The sequence below is a fragment of the Dipodomys spectabilis genome, unplaced genomic scaffold (assembly GCF_019054845.1).
Source record: "Dipodomys spectabilis isolate Male_0828 unplaced genomic scaffold, ASM1905484v1 ptg000095l, whole genome shotgun sequence".
Taxonomy (NCBI): domain Eukaryota; kingdom Metazoa; phylum Chordata; class Mammalia; order Rodentia; family Heteromyidae; genus Dipodomys; species Dipodomys spectabilis.
In genome coordinates, this window is record NW_024870772.1 from 635,499 (window position 1) to 648,632 (window position 13,134).

General features: G+C 34.3%; 1 protein-coding gene across 2 annotated transcripts in view; it reads left to right on the forward strand.

Moving 5' to 3' along the window:
* The window catches only part of Mycbp2 (MYC binding protein 2), a 234,775-nt gene that overhangs the window by 92,501 nt on the left and 129,140 nt on the right, over nucleotides 1–13,134 (forward strand). For both annotated transcript variants that reach the window (XM_042685653.1, XM_042685654.1), the window contains exons 24-28: nucleotides 1,325–1,497; nucleotides 2,896–3,021; nucleotides 3,109–3,236; nucleotides 8,203–8,294; nucleotides 11,252–11,386. In XM_042685653.1, the coding sequence (XP_042541587.1) occupies nucleotides 1,325–1,497; nucleotides 2,896–3,021; nucleotides 3,109–3,236; nucleotides 8,203–8,294; nucleotides 11,252–11,386 (654 nt within the window). The remainder of the gene's footprint in view (nucleotides 1–1,324; nucleotides 1,498–2,895; nucleotides 3,022–3,108; nucleotides 3,237–8,202; nucleotides 8,295–11,251; nucleotides 11,387–13,134) is intronic.

The window sequence follows — 13,134 nt, forward strand, 5'->3', positions numbered from 1 at the left end:
TAACATGTCAAAAGCAGATAAGAATTTTACTTACTGCTCCAGAAATTTATAACAATATTATATAGGTTTATGTTAATTTTTCATAAAGCAAAGAAAAAACATAGGAAAATAGCTTAGTGATGTTTCAGATATCTTAGCCTGATACAAAATTCTACTAACTTAACTAAAAGTATTATGCTGATTTATATTCTTCGACATCTTTTTAAATGAACATGTAGCTTTCAGTATATGAGCACAGTTATTTAAAAAGTTTGACAGTTCTTGATAATTGCAATACTCTATTATTAACATAGAATTCTGTGCTGAGACAAGTATACTTAGCTGTTTGCCCATCAATGAACATTTTAGATTGTATATTAAAGATAGAATATTACCTTTGATGTTACAAAGAACACAAAACACACGCTAAGCATTCATGTACACACACATACACACACACTCAAAGTTTTGTATGTCTGAAAGATTATTTTTCCAAGAGTTTAACAAGTGGGATTGATGAATTCAGGGTAGGTAATAGAATGTTATGATATATCTTTACTCTCACTGGATATGTATTTATCTTCAGCATTAATAAACAATGAACAATAGTTTTTCATATTTACTATTTTAATTGAAGTACTCAATAATTTCTGTGTAGTACATGTACTTTATATGTAATGATATAAAATAACAATACCCTCAATCTCTTTGTCCTTTTTAAAATTTTTCCTTGCATCTTGATTTATAGAGCCCTGGCAGCCTTGAACTCAAGATCTTTTGCTGTCTATCAGATTGAGTCTTATTGGATTATGAATCACTTTTATATTTTAGGTTTTTTCAGGCATGTTTTCATATTTTCTTTCAATTTATCTTTCTAACTGAATTTTCAATTTTTTTTTTTTGCTTTTTAAAAAAATTTTATTGTGAAAATACCATGCAGAGGGGAAAGTTCGTTTTTCAACATTACGACTTGTACATTGTGCTTTTTAAAGTCACTGCACATTGCTGAGAGATCAAAGAAAGAATATTCCTAATGCCTGAGTTGCTTTTAGTGGGTTTTTGTTGTTCAAAAGCTTCATATTTACATGTATGCATCAAATTTTCAAGTGTACATTTGTTATATTTCTTAAGAAGTATGTTAGTCTGTATTACTATTTTGTTCAAATTATTTTCTGGTAATGATATAAATTGCTTTTGTTACCATTTAGCCTAGGTGTGGAAAATAATATGCTTTATTCTTTTCCTGCTTAAGCTGATTGTATTATTTAGTCTCCTTGTATAATAATCTAGAAAAATTTCAAACAAAACTCCAGGCTGAGTTGCTATAATTATTTTTTCTTGCAAGGTTTCGGCCAAATACCAGAGAATTGTGGTGTTACAATGCAGTGGTTGCTGATGCTAGACTTCCCTCTGCAACAGATATGCAGTCCAGATGTAGCATACTGAGTCCGGAACTTGCTCTACCAACAGGATCCAGGGCCCTTACCACCCGATCTCATGCAGCCTTGCATATTCTAGGTAGGGTTACTATTTGATTTGCACCTAATTCGCAATAATGTGTACTGTGCTAAGGGTTAAGTTTTTTTTTAAGAGTATGTAAATTTGTATCTCTGTTGTTTTTTAAACAATAACATACTAGATTTAAAACAAATTAAACCTGCTACCAAGCTTATCTGACAAAGAATACTATACATCATCTCTATTAACATTGAAAGATTATTGTATACCCAAATATAAATGACTACTGAATATATAATTTTCATAAAAGATTGCTCTTTAAGTAATATTTTTGTTTAACTTCAATAAATATTTAGAGATATTGATTGAGCACTAAAATATGTAATTATTGTATTTAATTTACAAATATTTTAAATTTCTGAAAAATATTAAATTGTACAGACTGTTTATATCACATTAACCTCAGTCATTTATTTTAATATACAGCATTTTTACAGTTAAATATATAATTATATATGTATGTATGCATATATATATGTTGCTAGAAATTATAGTTCCTAGAAATTATATAGTTCCATATCTTCATATTGTACTGCTTTAAAAAACTCATCCTCTTAAAAGCCCATTTATGTTTATATCATAAGTATATTCCTTATTTGTTATTTTCCCTTAAATTTCCTCCACCACCTCCTCCTCCTCCTCCTCCTCCTCCTCCCCCTCCCCCTCCCCCTCCTCCCCCTCCCCCTCCCCCTCCCCCTCTTTCTCCTCCTCCTCCCCCTCCCCCTCCCCCTCCCCTTCCCCCTCCCCCTCTTCCTCCTCCTCCCCCTCCTCCCCCTCCTCCCCCTCCTCCCCCTCCTCCCCCTCCTTCTTTCTTTTTTGTATTTAGGGCCTGGATGCTATCCCTGAGCTTTTTTACTCAATCTAACTCTCTACCACTTTGAGCCATAGTTTTTCTGGATGTTAATTGGAATCTCAGAGACTTTCCTGCCCTGGCTGGCTTTGAACAGTGATCCTCAGATCTCAGCCTCCTGAGTAACTAGTATTATAGGCGTGAGCCATAGACACCTGGCTTCAAATTTCTTCAGATTTCTTTTGATAACCATTGTAATTATACAAAGTTGATTTTAGTTATAATTACTTTAGGTAAATTTGACTTCCTCAAATAGTATCTGATAGGAATAAAACTAATTTGGAAAATTTCCAAAGAAAATTTGAAAAGAAAAACTAGTAAAGACTCAAATGTTAAGTGATTCCAAGTTGTCAGAGATTCAGTTTTATGTAAAACATTTAAATGTAATCATCATTCTGTGTATTCCTATGAAGTGAAATTTAAAGCATGGAATAAATTGGTGAAACACATTCCAAGTTTACTTACTTACTTACTTATTTTCATTTGTCTTTAGTAACAAATATCAACACTATGTCAAGGATGTGAATTCTACTTGTTTGTTGTTTTAGGTTGTCTTGACACCTTGGCGGCTATGCAGGACTTAAAAATGGGCATTGCAAGTACAGAAGAGGAGACTCAAGCAGTAATGAAGGTTTATTCCAAGGAAGACTATAGTATAGTAAACAGGTTTGAAAGTATGTATACTTAAACTTAGGAAATACTACCTTATAACTGAAATATATATGGATATTTTAGCACAGATTGTTGTTTTTATCTTTTAGGTCATGGAGGGGGTTGGGGTTACTCTGCTCATTCAGTAGAAGCCATCCGTTTTAGTGCTGACACTGATATTTTGCTTGGTGGTCTTGGTCTGTTTGGAGGTAGAGGAGAATATACTGCTAAAATTAAGGTAAAATTCATTGATACCGTTGTTTTGTTTGAAGATATTTTGTTTGACTTAGCTTATTATCTTATTATTTGATGCTTCATTTTCTTTTTGCTTAGTTTATTTGTTGTTTTTAATGCCATATTTAGAGATAGAGGAAACATTATTAAAATCTTATACAATAAAAACAGGGCTCTGGTGGCTCACCCCTGTAATCATAGCTAATTGAGGCTGAGATCTGAGGATTTTGGTTCGAATCCAGCCCAGACAGGGAAGTTATTGAGACTCTTATATCCAGTTAACCAACAAAATGCTAGAAGTAGAGCTATAGGTTGTTGTAAAGTGCTAGTCTTGAGAGATAAAGCTTTAGGAAAAGTACCCAGGTCCTGAGTTCAAGCTCCAGTACCAGTAATTCCCCCCCCCCCCCCCCCCCGCCCACAAATCTGTCTGTCTAGCTAGCTCTCTTGTAATCTAATAATTAGTCATTCAGTTAAAAAGAAAGTCAGTAAGAAGATCAAAAATGAAAGGAAAAATAATTTTGAGTAATTAAAGACTGAAGACTGGTAGTTGGGTCTCAGTCGTTTGTGCTGAACTTTCACGTAACCTAGAAATACAGCCCCCTCACATATGGCTACTTTATTTTATCTATTTTAACAGTAGAAGACAAAACTATTTTGATGTGGGGACATTTTGGTATGTTTAAGAAACTTTAATAGCAGTTTTGATACCAAATATTATGTAAACAGACATCAAATGCAGGGTGACTATAAGAAATGGATTTCATTTGATTGACAAACAATAATTACGAATCATACATTTAGGCTGAGTGTGATGGTGTACACTTAAAAATCTCAATTCTTTGGAAACATAGATGAGTTCATGGTGGTCACCCATACAAAAATGAGAGACCTTGTCTTAAAAGCAGGCAGACCTTGATGACACATGTGTATCTGTGGTTCTAGTTACTCTGGAGGTGAAGATAGAAGGACCGGGGTCTAAGGCCAGCATGGACAAAGTTAGTGCAAGACCCTCTCTGATAAACTAACATCACACAAGCGATAGAGAGCTTTCGTGGCAAGCACCAGATTCAACATTCAACCCCTAGTACTGCAAACGAGAAAAAAAATTACAGATTGACCACACCTATTTGTTTCCAAAAGAGCCAGCAGTTATTCTATTCGTTATGTTTATTTTTTCAAAATTCACAAAGTTGAATATTTCACTTCTCATTTTTGCTCTTAAACAGTTGGTGCCTTAATTTCAAGCAGGCTTCACAAGTTATTTTCTTGTGTGACAGTGTAAAATTTAATAAAAGACTTCCAAATATTGAACGGAATGATACATATCTCATACACAAAATGAAAAGCAACTGAAATTTTTCCTTTGTAAATTTAAGAACACAGTGTTTTAAGTTGGGTGTTTTGGATTTAATGAAAGAATGATCAACTATGCACCCTTCAAGCAGCATTTTTTTAAACCAAAGGTGGATTAAACATTGGGAATTAAGTTAATTCTTTTTGTGTTTCTTTTCATGCATTTTTTTTCTTTTTTTAATTTTTTTTGGGTCTGGTCATGGGGCCTGAACTCTGAGCCTGGGCACTGTCCCTCAGCTCTTCAAGCTCAAGGCTAGCACTCTACCACTTGAGCCACAGCGCCACTTTCAGCTTTTTTTCTTTTTGCTTATGTGGTGCTGAGGAATTGAACCGAGAGCCTCATGCATGCAAGGCAAGCGCTCTACCACTGAGCCACCTTCCCAGCCCTTCATGCATTTTTTTATTGTTATGGTAAAGGTGGTGTACAGAAGGGTTAGAAAAATAAGATAAAGAATGTATTTCTTTGTGATCAATGTCACCCTTTCCTTCCTTCACTACCGGTTTTTCTCTCCTTCACAAGTTGCACATCTGCTTATATACAATAATGTTTATTGAAATGAACTCTAGGAAATGGAAACAATAAGTATTTTTTCTTTACTACTGTTTTTTGTTTTCTTTTTTCTTGTTCATTTATCTGTCTTTGGGATGGTAAGGGGGTCACAGAAATGGTGGGAAAAAGGGTGAATAAACACAGCAATAGTTCTCACTAGACACTATGTTAACAAAAGATTTTCAATTAAACCTTTTCTGTTGAGATATTTTCTTAGTTTTTCAACAGTATCTAAAAATCATATTAATAGATTGAAGCTCTATAAAAACCAATCTCTTAATTGAAAAACCTTTTCTAAAGAATGTTTATTATGGTATGCATATTTAAAAAACTCAGGTAGAAATTAGAATTAATTTAATAAATTATAGATTATAGGACTAGACTAGTGATTAAGGTCACCTATAGCACACCTATGTTGATATTAAGATAAATAATAATTTTAGTCTGGCTTATCTCAGTGTAGCTCATTCAGAGTGTTTTTTTTTTTTTTTTTTTTCCAGCATGATTTGATTTATCTTTAAGCCAGAGAAGCAGCCTTAATGAGCAATGTAGTTTTAGTTGTAATGCCTAGTAAGCTCTTTGAGAAGATACATACTGGCTCTGAGAAATTTTTTTGATAGTTTTGATTTTCACAGTGAGTAGAGTTATCTTCATTGTTCAGTAGTTATGTCATAGAGTTATAGAACACTTCCATATCTGTTATTTTATATTGGACCATTCTCTAGGATTAATCTTGCCTATGTAATGCATAGACTAAGGACTTCCTGCAGTCTTTTTTTCTTCCTTAAACTTTCTAAGGTAGATATATTTTTTTCTAGCTCTTCCTTTTTTTTATATTGTTCTGTTTTTATACTTTTGTGTGTTTCTTCAGTATTTACATATTGTATCCTGTTCTCCTTGGCCACTGAAGATTAGAATTCTACTAGACCCAGCCAAAGGCCTGCCTTCTTCACACATTTTCTCCACAACTCTTTTTTTTTTTTTTGGCCAGTCCTAGTGCTTGAACTCATGGCCTGAGCACTGTCCCTGAGCTTCTTTTTACTCAAGGCCAGCGCTGTACCACTTGAGCCACAGCGCCACATCTAGCTTCTTCTGCTGTGGAATGGAACCCAGGGCTTCATGCATGCTAGGCAAGCACTCTACCACTAAGCCACATTGCCAGCCCATCCACGACTATCTCTTGTAAGTCCCAATTTCAGTAGTAATCAGCATTCCATAATACCAAAATTTATATCTCAACTTAGATTTCTTTGGCCCATTTTCATGTGTTTTTGTTTGTTTGTGCCAGTACTGGAACTAGAACTCCAGGGTGCTGTTCCTGAGCTCTTCAGCTCAAGGCTAGCGCTTTACCACTTGAGCCACAGTTCCACTTCGTTTTTTGTTTTGTTTTGTTTTTGGTCTTGGGGCTTGAACTCTGTGCCTGGGTGCTGTCCCTCAGCTCTTCAGCTCAAGGCAAGTGCTCTACTACTTGAGTCACAGTGCCACCTCCAGTTTTCTGGTGGTTATTTGGAGATAAGAGTCTCACGGACTTTCCTGCTCGGGCTGACTTTGAACTATGATCCTCAGAACTCAGCCTTCTGAGTAGCTAGGATTACAGGTGTGAGCCACTGGTGTCTGGCTCACTTCTGTTTTTTTTTTTGAGGATAATTGGAGATAAGTCTTACAGCCATTTTCCGCCCAGGCTGACTTTGAACTACCATCTCAGCCTCCTGAGTAGCTATGATTATAGGAGTAAGCCAGCAGTGCCAAGCTTTTCATGTAAATGTTTTAAAATCACATCAGTTATCCATTAGTCATTATTTCTCCACTGATTTAATGTTCTTCCCTTAAGACGTGGTTGTCTTTCAGGAATTCCCTACCTCATAAATAGTTGGACAAGCCAGAAACTATCTCTTACTGAACACGCCAAATCTCCCCCCTGTTACCACAAAGTTACTTGTTTTGTGTTAGTCATTTATCTGGTCTCTTGATTTTTATGTTTCAAACTAGATTTCTTATTCTATTACTACTACTACTACTACTACTGTCTTTAAGTAGTTGTACACAGGGATTTCAATTCAACATGTCAGTTTATGACATCTCGATCAATGTCATTTGGAAAATTTTATCACTAGGTGACTGAAAGTGCCATGATCAGAACAAGAAAGGCAAGAAGAGAAAGTGATTAATCATTTCAGAGCTAATAACATTGAGCTTCCTGGAGGCTTCAGTGACTGTTGACAATAACATTCATGCTGGAGACAGGTGTCCAATCATGAGACATATTCAAAAAATTATACATCTAGCTTAATACATGCCCTGGAAATTTTAATGCATTGCAATGTTTTGTCTGCTCTTGTTGCAACTCCCCTACAGTTCTCTCTAGAGAGAGAGAGAAAAAAATGTTTTATATGTATTAGTAAAATTTTTAAAAAGACCTCTTCCCTCATAATCCTTTTTCCCCCTTGTTTAGATTTACTTTCCCCTCTTTTTCCCTCCATGTTCTTTCTCCTTGTATGCCATATTAATTTTAACTGTTTTTGGTAAAGGTTCTTTTGTTACTTCTCTTTCTTCACAGCTAATATTTTTCTAGTAATTTTGCTAATTATTTTCTAAGTATTTCATAGGATTACTTTAATTTTACAACTATTATGAAATAGTAAATTGTTTATATGGATGAAGATACTAGGTCCTAGGATCTTGTACCTAGAAAATGATGAAACAAAATCCTATCATGAAAATTCTTTTAGATAAAGTGCTGGATTGAGTTGTCTCACCATTCTTTTTATGTTTATAGTTCCACTTCTTTATATTGGATACAACATCTTGTAGAATAGAGCTATCCTAGTATTTGACCTAATAGATAAATTAGAAAGTCTGAAATTAATATAGTCCTTAAAACATTGTCTATTTCTAAATTTAAATATCTGTGTGATTCACTTAGCAATTAAAAAATTTAAAAAGCACATGCTCAGATTTTTCATATTCGATATAGCAGTGTCTAATGGAAATGCACAAAATGATAAGCATATGATTGAGACTTATATAACTAAAAGATCTGGGAAGATATATTTTTCCTTTTCTTCAGCTGTTTGAATTGGGTCCTGATGGAGGAGATCATGAAACTGATGGAGACCTTCTTGCGGAGACTGATGTGTTGGCTTATGACTGTGCTGCTAGGTAAATGTTTTGCTTATTCATTGTAGTATTTATGTACTTAAAAATTCATTATGAGGGGCTGGGAGGGAAAAACAGGGAGAACATGAAGGAAAAGGTGGCAGTGTCCAAAAAGAATTGTACTCATTACTTGACTTATATAACTGTAACCCCTCTGTACCATCACCTTTACAATAAAAATAAATACATAAATAATGAACAATTATTACAAATAATATACATATAGCTTTAAAAGGAAGGCTTTAATAATCTGCTATTTTTAAAATTTTTATTTTTTGCTTATGTGGTACTGAGGAATTGAACCTATGGCCTTATGTGGCCTAAGCAATCACTCTACCACTAAGCCACCACTCTACCCATAATCTGCTATTTATAGACTTGAGAAATTAAGTTATATACATTGTACCTCCCTTAGTGAAGATGAGGATGTATTCTAAGAGACATATTATACGATGTTGTTCTTGTGCAGAGGTCCTGCAGTGCACTTACACAATCCTAGATGACATACCTATTAGATACTTTGGGTGTATGGTAGAAACATCACCCACATATGTGACTTATCAAAACATTAGATGGCATATGGTTGAATTAGGAAATTTATTGCTTTTAGGAAATGCTACATTAACAAATGTTCTCTGTGATTTTATTTCACAAGAAAAATTAAGTGATTAAAACTAAAGATAAAATGGAAATACATATTTTGTACATTTTTATTTTTGTGAATCAGAAAAAGGAAACCTAGTTTTCTAGTGTTCTCATGACTGATAGCATTTATGACCTGTAACATTTTTATATGCAGGGTCAAGTAGACCACAATTAAATCACTTTTGTCCTCTGACATCATTTCTATGGTAATGTTTGATAATGCACTTTAGGAGGGGACCAGCTATACTGAAGACTCTGGGAGCTTACTAAAGTCAGTATATATGAAAGCTTGTTAAGTAAGAGGAGAACTATCAGCCCTCAACACTGCACATGACAAATTAGCATTTTGAGCCACAAAATGTTAGGAGGAAAAATATAAACTGATATTTTCTAATAATATTAGTAACTGTGCTGGGCATCAGTGGCTCATGCCTGTAATCCTAGCTGTTCAGGAGGCTGAGATCTAAAGATTGCAGTTTGAAGCCAGCCTGAAGGGAAACTCCTGAAGACTCTTTATCTTCAATAAACTATTCAGAAAAATCTGGACATGGTGCTGTGGCTCAAGTGGTAGAGTGCTAGTCTTGATCATGAAGAAGCTTAGTTAAGGACAGTGCCCAGGCCCAGAGTTCAAGCCCCAGGACCAGCAAAAAAAAGTAAAACATTAAGAAAGTGGTAAGAAATCTTGTGAAGTGTACATAGACCTCTCCTTAGTGAAAAATGTATATTTTCTGAACTAAGGATTTTGTTTTTACCGGTTACATACTTTTGAGAATTTAAGAGTGGATCTAAAGACAAACTTGGTAAATTTTTTAAGCATTCATTAATATTAATATATTTCTCAGTCATCTTTAATGTTTTATATACAAATGCTCCTGAGGGGAAATTTCAATAACTTTTATTAATTTTCACCAATGTGTATATACCATTGTCATTTAGTATTTTTTAGCATATAATTATGAATTAAGGAAATAATATATGAATTCACATCTGAATTTCTTAATTAGAATAAACAGGACCAGACTCTGTTTTTCTTCTTTTGTTTAGTACTGATGTTTTGAATTCAAAATCTTGTGCTTAATATTAGTAGGCAGGCATCATACTACTTGAAACATACTCAAGGACATTTTTCTTTTAGTTATTTTTCAGACCGATTGTTAGGTTTTTATCCAGGTTGCCCTCAGACCACCATGCTCATGTGTTCAGTAACTATGTAGCTAGGATTACAGGCATGCAGCAACATGCCTAGCTTATACTTGAGAAAGATATATTCTAATGTGGTGTGGTGGGGATAGAAAGCTGGGCTGTGTTTAGCTGTAATCCTCCTATTGCCTCCTCCCATAGAGCTGGGATTGCATCTTTTTTTTTTTTTCTTTTTCAGACCCAGATTTTAAAAGGTAGAATTAGAATTTTTACATGTCCTACATATTATTCTTCTCCATCTATTACACTGCCATTTTCTGATCTTCTCTTGTGCTTTCTTAGCTCCATAGAATGTTTACAATCATTCTATCCTCTCCTTAAATTCTCTTTATTTTTCTCTCAGTAACACCTACAACCAATTGCTTAAACTCTGTCACGTAGATTTCTGCAATTTGATTGGGCCTTTAGCAAGTACCTTTGTGTAGATACAAGTCTTTACTCTCCCCCCAAATTAATAAAATTTGTTGTGTAGTTACTTTAACAGGCTCCATTCCTGGCGTGTTATCTAAATTCACTTATTTTAAGAACAACTCAGTGTTACAGACATTATTTGTATCCTAGTTTTCAGATAAAGATCTGAGATATAATGGGTCTCACAGTCAACAAGTGACAAAACTAGGCATTAACTAGGACACTTTACTCCAGAGCAATTTTTCTAACGTATTTTAAATCTCAAGAAGAAGAGTTTAATTAAATAAATGAACTTTAAAACTAATGCTTAAATTTCCATTTTCGGTAAAATGTTTGTGCTTATTTTTTATAGTAATCTAAAAATTTTGTTTTTTTAAAATATGACTATTTATAAGATTTAAGCATGTAGAGTTTTAAAAGGTGAAAAAGAATTTATTTCAAACACCCTAACATAAGGAACTATTATGTTTGTGTTCCTCTCCAGAATTTTTAAAACAAGTTTTAATATTGTCTAAAAAGTCTTATTTCAGATTTTTATTACAAGGGCTTTAAAATAAGTACAGAGAAATTTAATTTTTTTTTTTGGTCGGTCATGGGACTTGAACTCTGGGCCTGGGTGCTGTCCCTAAGCTCCTCAGCATAAGGCACGCACTCTACAAGTATAGAGGAATTGACTTTGACTCTCAAATTAATTTTTTTCTCAGAGAAAAATATGCTATGATGTTTGATGAACCAGTTCTCCTGCAAGCTGGATGGTGGTACGTTGCATGGGCTCGAGTGTCAGGACCCAGTAGTGACTGTGGGTCTCACGGGCAAGCTTCTATTACCACAGATGATGGGTAAGCAGATTGTGGAAGATTTACTTCTACTACTCACGTTTTTGTTTCAGGAATATTGTTCTGAAGGCTCTAAAAACTTCTAGTAAGATGAAAAGTTTAATTGGCATGTAGAGCATAATAAAATTCTAATGATGAAATTTAGGTGTAACCTCACATGCGAGTTGGCCAAGGTTGCCAAGTTAAGGTCTAGCTAGAGCATCTTTTCAGGTAACATTTCTGTGTATTTCTGGGTTTTGTTTAAAAGCCCTTTCTTTAACCAAATTAGAAGTTACATAGAGGAAGATGACAAGGGTAGTGAGGAATTTGGAGCTATAATAAAAATGAAGATACTTAAAATTTTTATTTGGTAATGCATATATAAACAGTTTATAAATTACAAAGCTTCTTTGTGTGGCATAGTATTTTCATGCTATACAGTAAAAAAAAATTTTACCACCTAAAAATAACTTTAAAATTTTTTTTTTTTTTTTTGTCGGTCGTGGGGCTCGAACTCGGCCTGAGCACTGTCCCTTCCCTCTTCAGCTCAAGGCTAGCGCTCTACCACTTGAGCCACAGCGCCACTTCCGGTTTTCTAGTGGTTTATTGGAGATAAGAGTTTCACGGACTTTCCTGCCTGGGCTGGCTTTGAACCGAGATCCTCAGATCTCAGCCTCCTGAGTGGCTAGGATTACAGGTTTAAGCCACTGGCGCCCGGCTAAAATAACTTTCTTGTGTAGAGTGATTTTCATTCTATGAACTATTTTTTAAAAAATTATTGTAAAGGTGATGAACAGGGTATAAAATGCTTTAATATGCATTGTCTCTTTTGCTTTCTTTAATAACTCTGTGAAAGGATATTAGCTCCAGTTTTTACTTAAGGAACTAAATAACAAACCATGAACTGGTTTGCTCAGTGATTTGACTATTACCATGTGGCTGAACCAAATCTAGATCCAGAATCTATTGACTCTAATCCTACTATTCTTTATACTTATTGTTCTGGTACATGTGTTTGGAAGGACAAAGAATTTCAACTTATTTGTTATTTCTCTTGAATGAAATAAACTTTGAAATAGATAGGATTAATAGAATATTTCTATTTAACTCAACTCAGAACAGCTGACTAAAGAAAGAACAAACTGATTTATGAGATGAAGTTTAGTCTCAAGGAGACTGCTATAGTAAAATTAAATAGTTGTATGTGTCTCTTTTAGTTTACTCTAACATTGTTCACTAGAACTGAGGAAACTTCTGTGGCCCTGAACTGTTTGATCCCTATATACAATTCATTTGCACATGGCACTTAGATGCTAAAACCTGAAATGCACCTAGTGAAACAGATTATATACTTTATGAGTGAAAATCTTTTGTTAACACTTTTCTTCTAAATAAGGGAAGGGGTGCTTTGAAGTGTGGTGAAGATGTTGAAGGGATGACACAGATTTAAGATGCATTTATAAGTGAACTGTTTTGTTAATTGGCAAAAAAATACATACCTATAAATTAAGAAAAGTAAGAGAAGGGTTAGGTTGGGAGAAATGGGTGAGAATGTTGAAAGGGGTGCCATTGATTAAGAGGCACTGTATCATAGATGGCTTTATTGAATAGCAACTGTTTTGTATAACTACTTAAAGATTATAAAAATACACAAGAAAATCCACCTTCTTTTCTGATATAAAAATTAAGCTGTAAGACTGAGAGAGACTAGGAAAGCTACTCATTTTATTAAGTTACTCAGTTAAAATCAGGGCAATTTCTTTTTGCTTTTG